The sequence below is a fragment of the Neospora caninum genome, chromosome XII (assembly GCF_000208865.1).
Source record: "Neospora caninum Liverpool complete genome, chromosome XII".
NCBI classification, from domain to species: domain Eukaryota; phylum Apicomplexa; class Conoidasida; order Eucoccidiorida; family Sarcocystidae; genus Neospora; species Neospora caninum.
Window position 1 is genome coordinate 447,757 of NC_018398.1, and position 17,697 is coordinate 465,453.

At 56.2% G+C, this 17,697-nt stretch overlaps 2 protein-coding genes across 2 annotated transcripts; both read left to right on the forward strand.

Moving 5' to 3' along the window:
* Positions 1-174: 174 nt before the first annotated feature.
* NCLIV_060880 (conserved hypothetical protein) lies at positions 175-11,272 on the forward strand (the record flags this gene model as incomplete). Its single annotated transcript, XM_003885641.1, has 9 exons — positions 175-480; positions 1,250-1,668; positions 2,021-2,120; positions 2,719-3,018; positions 3,300-3,767; positions 4,167-6,796; positions 7,393-9,868; positions 10,322-10,822; positions 11,156-11,272. 9 exons carry the CDS (start codon positions 175-177, stop codon positions 11,270-11,272), a joined length of 7,317 nt encoding a protein of 2,438 aa, XP_003885690.1.
* A 4,729-nt stretch (positions 11,273-16,001) lies between these two features.
* On the forward strand, positions 16,002-16,736 carry NCLIV_060890 (putative Ras family domain-containing protein; the record flags this gene model as incomplete). Its single annotated transcript, XM_003885642.1, has 1 exon — positions 16,002-16,736. The coding sequence occupies one exon, from the start codon at positions 16,002-16,004 to the stop codon at positions 16,734-16,736; it is 735 nt and encodes a 244-aa protein (XP_003885691.1).
* Between the last annotated feature and the right edge of the window lie 961 nt (positions 16,737-17,697).

Here is a 17,697-nt window from a genome sequence, read left to right on the forward strand (position 1 = left end):
TTTTTATCTGTGACCCCGTTCCGCCTGAGCTTTTTCTTTACCCGCCATTTTAATTTCGTTTCCTTCGCACTGCCTTCTCACGCTCGCGTGTTTGCTCTCCGTCCTCACCTCCTCTCCCCTTGGTTTCTCTCTCCGTTCTTTTCCCTCCTTTCGTGTTTCCTTCGCTTCTCCACGATGACCCGACCACACCCGCCAAAGAAGAAAGTTCACGGCAGGCCTGCCACGCCTGCAGCTCGCCGCCTGCAGCAGGCGCCTCCGCCGTTTGAAAAAAAGAAGAAAAAAGTGGGAGGTCCGAAGGCAAGTCCCGCCTCCTTCACGGACACGCGCGTGACTGCAAAGAGCAATTTTCTCCTCGCTCGTCAGCGACGACAAGAAGCACAGGAAAAGGAAGAGAGACACATCTCGGCAAAGAAAAAAGGCCTCTTCGTTTCGCTCAGCCCCCAAGAGGCTGCCAAAGACCTCGAAGAAGCTCTGCAAAAGGTGAGCGACTGAGAGGCTCGAATCCCGCCCTGCCCCGTCACGGCGAAACGAAGGCCAATTCTTCTCGCTCTTGCCCAGATGCACATCTTCTCTCCACCTCTCGTGAACCGCTCCGATTTCCCAGGCTTCTTTATGACGCAACGCACGTCTCCCGAACCTGCATATGTTTCTTGTCTTGCACTCCATTTAGTCACATCGGCGCGGCCAACTGACAAACACGGTCGTGTGTCTGTACAGCGGAACTGTCCGGCTGTGGTTGGTAATCTAGAGATCCGGGGTTTCTGGTTCCTCGCCGGTTCCCTGCCTTTCTGTTATGAAAACTCTACAGACTCGACCGCTTTTTTTCATTATCGCGCTTCACATGTTAAATGCAGACATGCACCGTGTTGTACGGCTGTCTCCAATTCGCCTGTTGCCCACAACAGCCTCTCTATAATTGCGGATTCACACACACATGTGTCCGTGCTTGTATTTTTTTTTGCTCTCCGTTCCTGCTCACTATCAACTCGTTTGCTGAACCTCACGCTGTTTGTCGCTCTATTCTCTTTGGTGACTGGTCCGTCTATCAACCGTCCGCTCAAACACTCACATATGCATCTTCCTCCACATATATATATATATAATATATATGCATTTTTGCGTGTATATACACTCGCGTGCATATACATATATCTATCCTGTCTCCTCCCTCGGTCTACTTGTGTACGCTGTACAGGTCTTGATTGGTGTGATGGGCAGTTTTTGCCGGTTTTGCTTTCCTTGTGCTCAGATTCGCCATCCAACGCCTCGAATTCGTGTGACAGGACTGGTGCATCTCTCGTCCTCACTTTCTCGTCTCCTTTCCGCCTCGCTTTCCCCTCAAAAAGGAAGTTCCTTTCAGTCGTTTTCTCTTCTGCTTAACCCGCTGCTCCCCGCACTGCTTCCCGCTCTATTAGGCAGCGGCTTATCCGAACGCGATCCGGCAGCTCGCACAGCCGTCCGAGCAGCGTGGGCGAGTCTCCTGTCTCTCGTGTCTCCGATTCGGGCACGCGGGCGGCGAAGTCTTCGGAGCGCCGGAGGCGCGACCGTGGTCGGTGGCGAGACGGGCCACGAGGCCGCGGCAGAAGAGGAGACAGCAGAAGCGGGGCACCATGGAGATGCGCAGATTCTCTGCGCCCATAGGAAGAACATCTCTGTGTTCCTGCAGAAGTACGTAGTTTCTGAAGGGAATGCCGACAGAAAACCCAGGGATAAAGAGCGGAGCGCAGAGAGGAATGAAACAGAAGAAGAGAGGTCTCCGGTCATGCCAAGAGACTGCCTGTCTGTTCTCCAGTTTGGTCCATCCCCCCGTCCTCGGAGCTGCAGCTTCGGTCTTTTTATACCTGCCTCTTTGTGCCTTTCTCTGTCTGTCTCTCCTTGCGTCTCCTGTCTCTTTTTTCTTCTAGTCGTCGCGCAGAACGCCACACGAGACCCGCACATGTGCCGTCCCTCGCCTCTTTCCACCTCTCTCTCTTTCCCTCCTTTCACCTGCTTACCAGCCCTTTCTTTTTGCTTTGTTCAGTGGATTGACAGCGTTGGAGCCTGAGACGCGCCTCGACTCGTTGAGGTTGATTGACGCGGCGCGGCGTCTGTCTCCTTCGCTTCTCGTTGGGGAAGAAGAGGTACGCGAAGGAGGCTTCGCCCCCTACACCTAGCGTCGGACGCATCTCTAAGTGTGCATTCACTTGTGCATGCATTTGTGGCAATCCGGTTCCACACATAAGCGGCGGTCTCGACAGGCAGACACGGAAAGGCCGCAGACAGGCACCCCGTGTGAGCTCGACACGGAGAGGCACAAATATGCATGCGGTTTTGCAAACAGGGAGTTCAGTCTATGCCCTAATGTTCGTCCGTGGCGATGAGGCATAAACGTAACTGACGGTTCAAACAAAGACGTATTTAAACGTATATATATACGTACCTGTATGCACAAGTGTCTACGCGCGTGTCTCCACATGCATGCCGGGCGACAGCGCAACCAAGTGTATCGATCCCAGAGCTCAATCGATAACGCGTGTGTAGGGACCAACCTACTGTAAAGTAGAAATGGATGTTTTTGTGTGACTTGCGCATTTTTGTTTCCTCTTCTGTGAATCTTTCTGTCGGTTGTGGTTTCGCGGCGGTCCCTGTACAGCGACCGCGTTTCCTGGTTTCTGGGCGTTCTCGTCTCTTTGCAAGGGTTTTCCTTTTCATTTTGGCGGTTTCTCTTTGGGTGTCCAGCTACCCTTCAGCATCATCAATGTGCTCACGGCCGGGGCGGCGACGCTGCCTGCGTTCACCTCTCTCGCTCTCCCTCTACTTCTCCATCTGCTCCCTGCTCATCTTCCTTCGCTTCCTCTCGCATCCACGTTCTCGCCTTTGCGCGTTTCGAGGGCGACACGGGCGAAGGCCTCGGTTGCCCCAAAGGCCGAGATCTGGGCCGCGCTGACTCCGCCGGAGCAGGCTCGGGTCCAGCAGCTTTCCGCCCTCTTCACCAAAACATGCAAACTCTGGCTACAACTCACCGAGGACTTAAAAATGGTGAGCGGCGCCGTTTTCTACCTCAAGCATACCCAGACCTCTGTCTGCTCAGCTGCACATCCACATCTACATATATACATATACACATGTAGCAAAGGATATATCTATTGGCATAGACTGGCACGCGTGCATGAACGTGTGGATGACTGTGGGGTGCTAGCTTGCGATGTCTGTTTGCGACGCCTGTTTGCGATGTCTGTTTGCGTTGCCTGTTTGCGATGCCTGTTTGCGATGTTTGCTTGCGATGTTTGGTCTCTCCGCTTTCTCTGTGTGCGGCTCAGACCTGTCGCGCCAGCCCGTCGACTGTCTCGCTCGCCTCGCGCCACGCTGGAGGGCGAGGCTCCGCAGACGTGGACGGCAAGCGCCGTCGCCAGAAGACTGGGAAAGACGACCTGTCCGAGCTTCTTCTCCAGATGTTCAACTGCCTCCGTCTTCTGTATCTTCTTCTTCTCGGCGCCCCACAGCTTCTCCCTGACGAGTGCGTTTCGCGTCTGGTGGAAACGGAGGATGCGGCGAAAAGCGGAGAGCGAGACGCACTTGAATTGCTAGCGAGCGCCTGCGACTTCCCAGGAAAAGCTCACGCGCTACCCCTCTCCTGCGTCGCCGCTTCTCGCGGCTACGGCGCCGCCGCCGGGGCAGAACGAAACTGTCTCCTTGTTGTTCTTCTTCTGCGTCTCTCGGAAAGTGCCCGTTTAAAGCCGCAGGATGGAGGCTCCACCGGCAAAGGAAAGCCTTCGCATAACCAATCGGTGAGCTCGGCAAAAAGGAAACCCTTCACCTGTAGATAACCGAATCCACATGCCGCTATATATATATATATATGCATGCATTTATAGATGTATACATGAAAGCTACATTCCAACATATATATATATATATATATGTATACACGTTTACATGTGGTGTAGAAGTAGTAGACGTGCGTGGGATGCATGTTGTGTCGGGGAATGAATGGGGCGCGAGTCAGGTCGTCCCCGGCAACTGGGAGATGCGGAAAAGCGTATTCAAAGGGGAAGAAGGAACGGGGAACAAGGCCGAGGGCTTCTCGTGTATGCAGGCGCAGATCTGTCTGCCTGGTTTGCCTAGAGCGTTTTCTCAGCACCGACGTTTTTCGCTCGGGTGTCTGTGCCTTGTCCTTCGTTTTGCAGGGCGATTCGTTCTTCTTCTTCGTGAAGCACGTCCTGTCTTCTCTTTCGTTCCTGCTCTCCTTCTCGCTTCCCGCGGAAACGCCTCGCGCCTCTTCCTCGTCTCGCTCTGCGCTCCTTCTCGCCCTGCGCCTCGGCCTCGCGTCTCTGACTTTCCGGCTGGCGTCGTTTCCCCTGTCTCCGCTCCTCGCCGCGTCGGGAAGCGGCGCATGGCCTTCGCACCTTCCTCGCTGCGGGGCCTCAGACGGTCTCGATGCCTCGCTCGGGACGGGGAAGAAGCGCGGTCGCGACGCAGACCCAGGTAACGTCGGCGGAGGTGACCGGTTTTCCGTTTTGCTTCCTCCTGCGTTTACGTCGCTCTTTCTCTCTTGCTACGTGACTGCGTCTCTTTTTCTCCTGCATTCCGCGCGGCAGATGCGCAGCGCCGTCGCTGATGTGCAGGCGGAACTGCGGGGCGCGGGGCACCGCGCGAAGAGCGCTCACAAGAAGCTTGCAAAGGAGAACATTTTTCTCCTGATTCCCCGCATGGAAACCCTTTCTTCGCCTCCGCCTTCCTGTGTCGCCGTCTCTTCGACAGCCAGCAGCCTCCGCCTGCAAGACACGTCCGCTTCGCCTTGGGGGCGGATGCGCGGCGCCTGCGAGTCGGTTCGTTTTCCCGCGCGTGTCGCCTTCTCGCTCTCGCGAAGAACAGTTTTTCTAACGGACTTGGTCCTTCAGGCGTGCACGGCTTTCTTCGCCCCGCTGACCCCCGGGTCGCAGGCTGCAGTCGACCGCTTCGCGCGCCTCGCCGAGGGCGAAGCTTCGCGGCGAATCGCCGTCTCCTCGTCATCTCCCACCTTCTTCTCGCTCATTCTCTCGGCGCTCTTTCCTTCCCTCGCAGCGGCCAGCGAGGAGGCTCTTGCGGGGTATTTCGACGCCCACTCGGACTCCGTGAAAAAGAAAACACTCTTCAATCCTTCGCTCGTCCACAACTTCCTGGAAGAGCTCCGGCGCTCCGCCTTCCTCGATGAACTCCTGAGGAACGAACGCGAAGAAGATGGAGAGGGAGAAGAAGAGAGAGACGAGGGAGAGACGCAGGAGAAGAGAAGGGAGGGGAAGAGCGAAAGCTTGGATGAGGAACCGACACGCGGGGACACGGCCTCTCTGGTGAAGGATGTCCTCGACAGACTTGCTGTCCTCGAACAAACGGTAACAAAGAATCGTTCTCGCGACGACTCGGCGCTTTCTGCTTCCTCGGCGCTTTCTGCTGCGTTCGTCGCTTCGCGGAACACCGGACAGACTGACCCGCGTCGGAGGCAGTTCGCCGCGCTCGCCGAGCTGAAGAAGGAAAGAGCCGAGCCCACACAGGCGCAGCGTTCGAACGAGATGGAAAATCACTCACCGCGGGAACAGAGCCGCGCTGCCTCAGCATGCGTCCTCGGAATCCAGGCTATCCTCGTTGAATCCGTCTCCCTTCTTCTCTCTCTCCCTCTCGTCTCGCCGTACCAGGACACAGTCTCCAAAGGAATAAGACGCAAGCAGGCAGTAGAAGGAGAGAAGGAAGATGAAGAGGAAGAAGAAGATGAAGAAGAAGAGGGAGAACAAGATGAAGAGGAAGAAGAAGATGAAGAAGAAGATGAAGAGGAAGAGGGAGATGGAGAGGAGGAAGAGGAAGATGGAGAGGAGGAAGAGGAAGATGGAGAGGAGGAAGAGGAAGATGGAGAGGAGGAAGAGGGAGATGGAGTGGAGGAAGAGGGAGATCTCTCGTCTGTTTCTCGTTCGGAGAAGGACGGAGCAACGGAAGTGGCAAACGACGAGGCAGAAGGTAAACGGGCTCCACGAAGGGGAGAGATGACGAATGGAGATGCACGCTGCAGGCCTTCACTTAGCGGAACCAACTCCGCAGAAGACGCTTCTTCTGGAGCGTGTGCGACTTCCGTTCCGCCGGGTGCGCAGCGCGCCTTTCCTGCGTCGGCAGAGAGAGTTACCGAAGACGGCATCACTCAACTTTCTGTGACGCTTCTGCCTCTGGCGTTTCTCCTCTTGGGCGCTCCGCCGACGGCGGTCGCTGCGACTTTGCCATCTTTCCTGTCTCCGCTGTATCGCGCGTTTTTCGCCGTTCTCGAAGACCCGCCCTTCACGACGTCTGGGCACGCGTGCCTTGCCCAGGGCCTCTCCAGCTGCGACGCCACAGGCGACGGCCAACATGCGCAGGCGAAGAAAAGACAGAAAAGGCAGACGCCGAGAGGGACAGGAGGCACACGCGAGGAACCGGGGGAGACGTTGCCCCACACGACAGCGAACAGGAGCGGTGCACTGGAAGAAGAGAAGGCGAATGGCCTCGTGAGAAAAGTGAAGAGCGACTCACGCGGAAACCCCAGAAATCTCGCGTGGGGAAGTCTCGTGGGGCAGATGTACGTCAAACTGTGTTTGACAGTCGCTGATCTCGTTGAGAACGAAGCTGAAGGTGAACGAGGAGAGAAAGAAGAACGCAAAGACCGAGAAGAAAGCGTCGAAGAGGAGAGGAAAGGGAGAGAATCCGAGACAGAGGGAAGGCAAGCACACGTCGACGCCGCATGCGTTCACCAGACTGTGGAGATGGCAAACTGGATCGCGCATGTCATGCGCCACGTTGCTCTCCGTCGAGCAGATCAGTAAGCTCACCTGCAGAAGCATGTAGTACATTTTTATAAGCAGAGGGTCTATTTGTATGTCTGGAAATACACATTTCATGTACAGACGTGAGCAGGACTGACTCCACCGCGGAGTGTCTTTAAGAACAGCTTTGTCTTTTTCTTCCTCGAGAGGACGAACTCGCTTGCACGCATGCGCGGCTCTGTCTCTTTTTGCGTGTCGAGGCATCCCTGCATGTGCATCTATCGCCGCGTGGAGATGCGCGCATGTGCACACGCGATGTAACTGGGGATCGAGTCCCTGTTCCAGCTGTGGCCGAAAGGAGACGCTGTGTTTCGTGGACCCGCGATTTCCCGTGCCTTTGCTTTTTCAGGCTTGGCTTTTCGGGTGTTTTTCAAACTTTCGAGCCTTATCTTCTTTCTCTCTTCTTCTCGCTGGACGGATCCTCCGTCCCCCCGTGCAGCACGCACGGTCCGGCGCATGCAGAGAGGCGATCCGAGACTGGGTCTCCTCTCCGTCTCCAGCGGCGCGCGCCGCTTTTTTTCAGACTTCCTTCTTCGTGCCGGCTGTTGCCCCTCTCTCTCCTGTCTCTGTTCGATCGCCGCTCTCTCTGCAGCTTCCTCCCTCGTCTTCTTCGCACGGTGGTGATGCCTTCCCCCTCCGCGTCGCTGCGTCTTCCATCTTCCTGGCCTTCTCCGTCGTCCCTTCTGTCTCCTGGAAGCTCTGCCCCGCAGAACCTCATCTGTCCCCATGGTAGTACATATCCGAGGAAGGCAGTGGCTATAGTAAGTAGATATAAAGAGGGCGACTGTCCGCGCGCCGACTCGTCTCTTCTCCTTTCGCGCGCTTCTCGGCGCGAAGCCGAAGCTTGCCAAGGCCTTCTCGAGGTTCTTCTTCGCAGCCTGGGGCCCAGCAGTTCGAGCCTCGCCCTGTGCGCAGCCCCCGAAACAGAGCGGGAGAACGCGCAGAAAACGCTCGCATCCCAATCGCTCGAGAAAGTGCTCCTCTCGCTTCTGTGTAGCGCCACGAAGCCGTTCGCGTCTGGCGACTCTCAGGAAGACGTGGGAAGCCCCGCGACCGCAGCTGTCAGGCCAGCGAGCGACGGCGGCCGAGACGAGCGGATGCAAACGAGAAGAGAGCTCGACAGAGAGGAGGAGGGAGGCGAAGACCCCAATGAAGAGATGTCCTGCGCCGACAAGCGGACGGAGGCAGTTTCTGTCTCTCCCGCACAAACGACGCCGCCTCGCGATGAAGCGGGTTCTTCCTCTTCCTCGCCTTCGGGTGCTTCGTGTCCCTCCCTGCGCTTCTTCCTTCCCGCACATCTGCCGTCGCTCTTGCGCGTCGCAGCCAAGGTGTCGACGGACATTCAAAGAGAAGCTTTCCTTCGGTTCCCGTCTCTCGTGCGCGCGCAGCACGCGGCAGCGGCCAGGCAGCGAGAGGCGCGTGTGGAGCGAAACCTGGCGGGGACCGAGGCGCGCCGCGAACCGTGCACGCAGGCGCCAGGGGAGGGATGTTGCCCGCGATGCGCAATCCTCGACTCCAGCTTTCTGCCAATCGTCGAATCGGTTCTCAAGTTCTCCACCGCGCCGCAGCCCCATCCAGCCTCTGCTGCAGCTGCTGTCTCTTCTCTCTCCGCTTCTTCGCTCTCTGTTTCGCCGGAGGCAAGTGATAGTCACAGCGTTACGGCGTTCGTGGCTGCTTTTGGCCGTTTGCATGCAGTCGCGGCGACGCTGTTCTTTCTCCGCGAGTGTCTGGCTGAGATCGGTCCCTCGTTTCTGTTTCTCGAAGCGCCCCACAGCGTGCAGAGCTCAGCCACGCCGCGCTTTGTGTTCTGCTCGCCTGCGTCCGCTTGGCGCTCCCTGCCTTCTGCCGAGGCCGTCGCCCACGCTGAGTCACAGGGCCCACTGCAGTGTCCGTACACTCCGGGTCATGCCGCTTGCCCTCCAAAGACGGATTACTATCTGTCGCAAAAATGCAGAGGTTTGGTCGGTTCCCTGGCAGGTAGAGTCGAGGCGGGAGGGGAAGAGACAACTTCCGAAACGCCAACCTTCACAGAGTGGCTAGCGTCGCATCCGCGTCTCTCCCCGGTCGCGTCGGGACTTCGCCTGCTTCTTCTCTTTCTTCGAAACCCCCTTCTCGTCGCCCTCGCGTCGCCCCTGGCTTCGGATGCTTCATCTCCCTCTTCTTCGCTGCCAGCTGCTGCGCGAGGAGCCGAGCGGGTGCGTCGCCTGCTGGGCACCATGTACAATCTCAGTGCGTCGGGCCCCTGGGGATTTGTCGAAGGGGTGGGAGCAGGGAGAGAAGACGAGGAAAGCAGAGAGGAAACGAGGTCCGCTGCGGGAGACGAAGCGGACGATCTTTCTCTGAATGCGGTGCTGAGCGCCCGGTTGAGGAAAGCGACAGTGGAAGAAGAGATACAGGACGGAAAAACCTGCATTTCCGATTCGGATAGCCGCGATGCAACTGCCCTCCTCGGGTTGCTCGTCGACACCGTAGGCGCAGTTGCCTGTCTGTGTCCTTGCATGCCTGCATGCGAGAGAGCGGGGTCACAGGAAGGGAAGGAAGACGGAGACGGCGAGTCGCTCACGTTTTTCACGCGCTTCTTCAGGTTCTTCGTCTTCCTCTTAAGGACGTTCGACATACTGCTTCGAGAGCAAATTGAGGGCTTTTCAGCTGCGTGCGAAACGCAAGAAAGAGGCGCCCGAGAGACCGAGACGCACAGAAGCCAAGAAGGCGGAGAACACAGGAAGAACGGCCACGGAGAAGAAACCCACGCCCCCGGAAAATCTAACGGCGAGCGAGGTGAACGTCGACAAACCAGAGAGCATGGGAAAGACGGCAGGGAACGAGAGGATGCAAAAACGCGTGCTGCCCTTGCCTTGCTCGATTCGTTTCTTCTGCAAGAGAAGCGGAAGGTAGACAGCAGAGAGGGAAGCAAGGGAGAAGGCCAGTCGGCGAAAGAGGAGTCGGCTTTTGCATCTGCGACCAAACGGACAAAAGGGGCTCTGGAGAGAGAAAAACAAACTGAGACAGAGCGACGAGACGGCGTCGAGGCGGACGAGGCAGTACCAGAGCGAAGCGAGCGTCTTGAAGTGAGTCCTGGAAAAGCGCGGAAGCGTTTGTCTGCATGCAGAGTGCGAATCGGTGTCGAACATAACCGACACATGCACCGATAAGTGTATGTCGATCTGTTTGCATACGTTCACGTAACCCTTGATTGCTGCGCATGTACACATGTTTGCACGCCTGTCCCTGATCTACAGTTATACGCGAAGTGGCGAATCTCTGCATTGCCAGGCTTTCGGCTTTTCAGTCTTCCCTAACTGGCCGAAAACATTCTATTCTTTTGTTTGCGTTTTCACTGTCCTGCGTATCGAGTTGTCGGCAAGTAGGCGTTTAGGTACCTTTGTGTTTACCTTTCTCTTTTCTTTCTTCTTTTCCCTCGGCGAATCGGTTTTCCCGATTTTTTCTTTGGTCACCGCTTGGCGTTTCGACTCCGCGTGCATTTCGGATTCCGGTTTTCTGAAAACGGGTTTCTTTGTCAGGTTCTTTTGACGTGTCTGGCGATCACCCTTGGGCTCCACGACCGCGTCCGCACGCGACTGGCAGAGACACACTTTGGGGCGAGACGAGCGGACCGCATGCATTGGCTGGGCGTGTATCGGAAGGCGAAGGCCGAGGAGCGATGGAGAAAAAGAGAAGCGGAGATCCCGCTCTGGCGTCGCATTCTCGCGGAGCGAGACTTCGCCCCATGGGAGCGCGACCGGGGAGAGGCCAGCGAAGGGAGAAGGCTCGGCGTAGGACAGCCGCATTCCGCGTTCTTGCCGCCTCCTATTCGGAGCGAGGAGCGCGGGGCGAGCAGCGATGCGGCACAGGGAAGAGAGGAATCCGCGTTGCTTTCGGAGGAGGAAGAAGACGAGGCGCTAGACGCACTGGAGAGAAGAGAGCGAGAGAACGAAGAACGCGAGTGGAACGTGATTCTCTGCAGAGATGAAAGTGGAGGTCAAGTCGTCAGAGAGATCTGCAATGGTTTGCTTCAAGTCACGGTAAGTCTACACGAAAAAAGACGAGGTTGCCGCTTTTTTCTTTCGTACCTCAATTTAAAAGTAAGCAGGGAGATGCGTAGATTGAGGAAGAGTGAATGTACCCAAATTTGGAAGGCAACGTCTGTGGTGAACAGATGCAGAGCCGGAGACAGCGCGAGAGAGATTCACGCGGAAAGATCCAGGAAAGAGTGACAGCAAAATAGAACTCAAAGGAAACGGGGCCTTTGAGGGACTTGAGAATCACGAGAGCAGTGTGTCTGTAGAAAACAGTCTTTTTTCCTTGCAATGATACGTGTTTGTCTGCATGTGTGGTGCGTTCTGTGCGAAACTCAGCTGCCGCGTGCTGCGAAAATCCTGAGTCGAACCGAAAGTGAGAACGCGAATGCGCGCGTTCTACGTTTCATCAGCCGACACTTGGCGAGTCTCTGTAGCCCTCCTATGCTGGCGTAGGAGACAGAAAGCGGCAGAAGACGAGTGTCCGTACCATTAGATTTTTTATGAGCTCGAGAGACACTGAAGAGAATGAAACGACAAGCCTACCGTGGATAGCTTACATTAACGTGACATAGAGGATGTGGGTCTGCCTCTTTAGGCTAGGGGAATGCAGGTCGGCGGAAATTCGTCTCTGTGGACTGCCAAAGACAAGAGTGAAAAATACGCCTGGGTGGGGTTTATTTCCTTCCACCGTGACATCGCGTTTCGGAAAGGCCGATGCCTTTCGTTTTTGCCCGTTTCGTTTCGCCTCAACTATCTCTTTTCGTTTTGCTGTACCTTCTCTGTTTCACTTGCCTTTGCCCCGGCAGTCTGTGTGCGTGTCTACTCTCTCCTCGCGGTCTTGATCTGCGTAGGCTGGCGACTTTTTCTTTGCACTTATCTCTGTCGCCTCTCCATTTGCTGCGCACTCCGCGCCGCCCGTCAGCTGGCATGCTCGTCTTTGTCTGTCGGGGGGTTGTCTTCCGCCGAGAGATCGCCCCTCCTGACGCCGCAGGTGGACGGCGTACGCGACAAACGTTTCGGCCCCCACGCGCGGCATCAGCTGAAACCACTGAAGCATGCGGGAAGAACCAACCCGTTAGGGGGCGAGTCTCGACTGACAAAAGTGAAAGCAGCGCACGGAACGCATTGCTCCGAACTCATAGTTCCATGATTCTCCGAAACGCGCCTTCGGTGCCGACGAAAAGCGATACGCTGCACTTGTTGAGTTTTGCCTGAAAAAAAACGAACAGCACCAGCGGGAACAACGAGGCTCTCGGCGGAACTCCGAATTCATTACGCGGTTTCCTTCCTCATAGAGCATCGAACACACAAACGGACGGCCAGACGTGTATCTGCAGGCGGCGCCTGAAAACGCGAGAACGTGTGCACGGACGCGTCGGTGTGCGCTAAAGTTTCATTTTCTTTGCCTTTCTCGCTGTCATCAGAGTGCCTCACAGAGTACATCGGTGAGCAGTCCGCCACGCCAGTGATAAAACAGATTCCGCGTGACCACCTCACGGCAAATGCGGACCCGTCCTGAAGATACAAAACGGGCGGCCTTGCCGCTCAGCAGTTGATGCCTGCATGGAACGAGCTGCAGCGGAAGAAAGCACTCGCAAACACTTGTACGGTGGGGGAACCCGTCGCCGCTTCGGGAAGCGCGTCAATCGTTGACGGAGATTGACAAAGAAAACCCGGAGAAGCGAACAGGTGGGAGGCGCGAACGAAGAGTCCGTTAAGATGCTTATCGCTGTCTTTTCACGTGGATTAGAGCTCCGCGATACGCCCTCGATCGGTGTCCGTAGCGGCGTCGGCCTCGGTGGCGTTTTGCGAGTCACCAAGTGTGGCCGCACCTACAGTGCGTGTCTGTGAGCAGCCGTTTCTGCTTCGGGCGCCAGAGCGAACACAGCGCAGTTCGACTTGCATTCCAAAACAACACTGGCTGCTGTACGAGTATGCATGTGGAGATACTCTTTAAAACGCCTAACGCGCAGGGAAAGACATTGCGGTGCGTTAAGCACATGGAGATGGTAAAATATCGGATCGCCTGCGCTGCTGTGTTCTTCATACGGTGGGTTTTTTGTTTTTTCCGTGGCCAGTCAGCGAAAGTCTCGATCCGGTACGACCGTGCTCATAGACGATTCAACTCGCGTTCGGTATGGGGGCGTCTTTGCATTTCTCTAGAGGCGGGACCAAACCGGGGCGTGAAAGCCTCCTCAACTTTACCCGAAATTTTAACAGCTACATACAGATCAGCAGGCGTTAACCGTAGTCGTCTTCGCAAACGATTCTGAGTTTATGTTACTGCCCTGACTGCACTCGCGCCAGTACCCCCTGAAGACGTCGGGGAAACCGGGACTTCCGGAACGCGTGCGCCGTTAAACGCGTAGGTGACAGTTTCGCGTGCTACTGCATCGTCCTCGCCGCGAGACACCCTCTGCTGACCGATCGGAGTGAAGTACCGTATCGCATGAGAACACAACAACTCCTGACGAATAGATTCTTCATTCCAGCTTCTGCATTCAGAAATCCACTACTGAAGAATTCACTTTTTGCCAACCATGCCTGTGCATGACTCTTCAGGGTGCTCAAGGAAAGCACGGCTGCAAGTTCGTACTGTATATCTCACGTTGCCTGGTTCAGGACACGAACGTGAGAATGAACGCGACATCTTCGTTCGTCGTTACCACACGAAACCGTGAAGACATTCGTCTCTCTCCACTCCCCCATCCCCCCCCCCCCTCTCCCCGCCAGTGCAGTCGCCTGTCGCCACACACTTACTAGTTGACTTGCCTCTCACTCACCATAAGGCATGCCAGGGAACGTAAGGGACGAAGCAGTCACGCTGGGAGTACTATGAAAGGCGTAAGAGACCATCTTCCGGAAACGAACCTACCTGCGAAGCCTGACTCTGGAGAACCCGTCCCCCCAATGGACTGCTGAAGACAGCACAAAGTGTCGGATTTCGACATCCTACGACATTAAGGCTATTCCATACCAGCTGGGTTCTAGGCGGAACATATGGAACATTGTTACCACTCGTATTGACAGCGATAGAAAATCCCCCACGGTCTCAGTCTCCTTGGCCGCCTTGGTCTGCACTGGAGCTTGCTCGCAAGTCACGTTCTTTGCCCGAAATTCCTGCGGCGCCTCGATACGAAAACTCTGTTGTGCGAGAGAGCCTGGGAAGGCGCCAACCCAACGAAAAAGCACACCCGGCATGCGCTCGTGCGTCCAACAAGCAACCTGGTGTGTGCCGCCCTGCTGTCCCAGTCGTTGCGCAGCGTTAGTGGCGACGTCCGCGCTTTTCCCTTCCTTTCTTCTGAGCTGTCTTTCTGATCGTCAATCAGTACTTTGCCGCTTCTAAGTTAAAGAATTCTGTGTGCGCTACGTCTGGTGGGGTTCGGCGCAACTGCGGAGCAGTGGATCGTCTCTTTTCCCGACTGAAAGGGTTTGGAGAAAGCCGGGAGCTTGGACAGTTCCGACCCAGCCAACGTTGCGCCTTATCGCAAACTTTTTGGGGCTTGGACTTTTGAATGCCTCTGTCATTCAGATCTGCCATCTTTTCTGGAAACTTCCGCTTCTCTCGCGTCTTTGAGTACTCTTCCCGTTTTAGGAGCGGACATTTCCCGAAGCGCTAAAATGAATTGCCTGGCAGACTAGGAAACGGTTTCCTTCCACTGTCTGTACACAGGGCTCCGCTTCGTCGAAAGGAATACAAGACTCGAGGCACGCCGCTGTGAGAGGGAAAAGTGACGAGGAAAGTCCTCAGAGTTTTCTCCGCCTCATCACTTTTGTGCCTCTCTGCCGTCGTCCCGACGCCTGTGAAACTCGCGTTCGTCGGCTACCGCCGACTCCGTACACCGTTCGTGTGTCGATTGGCAGCTCGCGTGTTTCACGCCGTTTTGCTCGCCGACTGTGTGTCTTGGACCGTCGGGGTTCGCAGAGTTTCCAAGTCGTTTCTTGCCTGCTTTCCTCACGCAACTGCCCAACGGTTTAACGGGAGACCCGCTGTAAAATACCACTCATCCGTAGTCCACACGTGCTGTCTCTCTGCTGCTGAGGATCTTCAAGGTTGTCCTGGATTCGGCGAGGTATCTTGACCGCGCGACCTGAGTTGACAGAAAAGCTCGGCAAAAGGGAAATTGAACCCAGAACAAGCGAGACTCGGCACGTCAATCTGCTGCCTCGGGCAGCGCGCTGTCTCTCTCGTCATCCCGGTACACTCTCCAGCAACGACGTTTTCGTTTTACTGGCGCCTTTCTTCACGTTTCCCTCCAGTGCACTCTTTCTGCAGTCTTTCTTTCTCTGCTCTGCTGCAAACACCTCGGGACTTCCTCGGGCGCGCATCCCTCGCTGCACACTAGTTGTGAGTTTCTGTGTTAATACTCGCAAGCTTACATATGCCCTTCGTTTGCACACTCGGATTTCCGTCCCCAGTCCATCGTCTTCGTCGCTAAGGTTTCCAGGCTTTTCAAGTCCGCTCTGTCAAGTTGGTGTGTGCGCCGCACTGCTTTGTAAAGATACTTCCGCACAGAGAAAGAGGAAAGGAGGCTGCAGGCGATCTGTGTGTTTGGTGACGACTGTGGCGAAAGCCGTTGCTCGCAAACCAAGATATTTTCAGAGCAGACTTTCTGGGTCACCAATGGTGGAAGGCTTTTCTGCGTCCCGCCTTTCCGCTTCCCGCCTTTCCGCTTCCGTTCTTGTCTTTGTTTGCACAGGAAAAGTGCCGAGAGATTTGCCATTCGTTTTCACCTCCCCCTGTCTTTTCTGCAAGCACACCCATCGTTTTGCTCTGCCGTTCTTTACCCTTTTGTTCGCTCCGCGCTGCGCCTTCCGCCTCCTAACCGATCTTCGACCTTCAAAGAGAACGACAGAGTCTCCCCGATACGCTCCCGCCGTCTGCTTGCGTCGCCTCTTCATCTCGCCGTCTCTGTAGGCGGGAATCGCCTTCTCTCGTGCCGCTCCCTCTCCCTTCTCGTGTAAAACAGCCTGAAGTCCCGCGTGTTTTTGTCGGCCTGCTTCTCGTCCCCGTCTCAGCTTCCCTGTCCCCCCAACAGTCTGTCTCCGTCGCTTCCCGCGCGTCTCTTTTCTTGTCCCTTCGTTTCTCCCGCTCGTCTTCCCTCTCTCCCATCTTCTGCTTCGGGCGTGTTTCTCCTGTCTGCGTCTCTTTTCTCGGTCCTTTGTGTGTATCTCGCCGACAATGTCGTTCTCACAAGCTTACGGCTCAGGAGCGTATCCTCCGCATGGACAGGGAGGTGCGTCGGGTCTGGGGCAGTCCTCGTTCGCGGGCCCCGCTGCGTCGGAGCCTGCGCGACCGCCTTCGTACAAAACAGTGCTCCTCGGGGACGCCTCGGTGGGGAAATCGAGCCTCGTCGTGCGGTTCGTGAAGAACACCTTTTCGGACACGATGGAGACAACGATTGGGGCTGCATTCTTCACACAGGCGCTGCAGGTCGACGGGCGAACAGTCAAGTTCGAAATCTGGGACACGGCTGGTCAAGAGCGGTTCTCCTCCCTCGCACCCATGTACTACAGAGGCGCCGCAGCCGCCATCGTGGTGTACGACCAGTCCAACATGGCAAGTTTCGACCGCGCGCAAGTCTGGGTCCAGCAGCTGCAACTCAGCGGGAACTCAAACATCGTCATTGCGCTGGCGGCGAACAAGATGGACTTGCCGCACAAACAGGTAGACCTCAACCTCGGCCGTCAGTACGCAGAAGAGAACGGGCTGCTGTTCATCGAGACCTCCGCGAAAACCGGACAAAACGTCCAGCAACTCTTCTCCATGATCGCCAGACGCCTCCCGGAGAAGCCCGTGAGTGCCCAAGGCCTCGGCGGAGGTGTACATACAGTCAAACTCACGACCGACGACCCGACGCTGCAAACCCAGGGAGGCGGACTCGCCAGCAGATTCGCCTGCTGTGGCGGCAGCTGAAGCAGAGAGACGCGCGTTGAGCGGGAAGAACGAACCGCGCGAGAGTGCACGCTCGCAGAACCCGCAGAGTGCAACAGACGCAGTCTGCGCGTGCAACCTCCTTTTGCCGAGAAGGAAACAGAAAGGTAGAACATGTGGCGAGTTTACAGCGGGGCGAGTTTCCCCGGATGCAGGAAAACGAGATCGACAGGGAAAGGCGACCTCTGGTGCCCGGCTGTTCCAGAGCATGCGACAAACGAGGGATTCCGAGCCTTTCTTATTCAGCGTTTAAAGAGAGCTGGAGAAGTCGCAAGTTAGCGAGCGGCGGACCCCTCGTGGAAACGTGGTTTTAAGAGGGTGGCTTTCCGCCTCGGGACACTTGTCCGTCTTTGCTGGTGTCGCGTGGTGTTGAGCGTCTTCAGCGGTCTTCTTCCTCACTTTTTCCTTGAGACAAGTTCACAACTCTGCACGCCTGTGGCCGTACAGGAGCATCTTTTTTCTTGCGTCAGCACAGGCGCAGCGTCGACACACACACACACACACACACACCGCGCTTCCTGGGAGCTGCCGAACGCCGATGGCTACAGTGTACCTACACCTGTTGTGATCTGTCGCTATCTCGTCGTCAGCGAGTCCGTAATCGAAGGCGCTTCTCGGGAAGTCCCGCGGTTAGATCCCGCTACGCCAGTTTTTTACTTTCTCGGCAGATACAGGAACTCTCCCTATCACTGGAATAAAGCGTGAAGGGGAATGCCAGAAAAAGGCGGAAGCCTACGCGGGAAGAGGCGGAGACAGGCCTTGGACTGTGCAAGTGTCTCCTCGGAATCGCGTGTGTGCTTTTCGAACCTCCACTTAGCCTATGTGGCGAAGTTCGAAGGAGAAAGCTTCCTTAACGCCTCACGCCCTTTTAAAAACGCCGACAGGACTGCTCACGTGTAAAAGAACTTTCTCCCTCTTAGAGCCCCCGCGCATGCACTCCTAG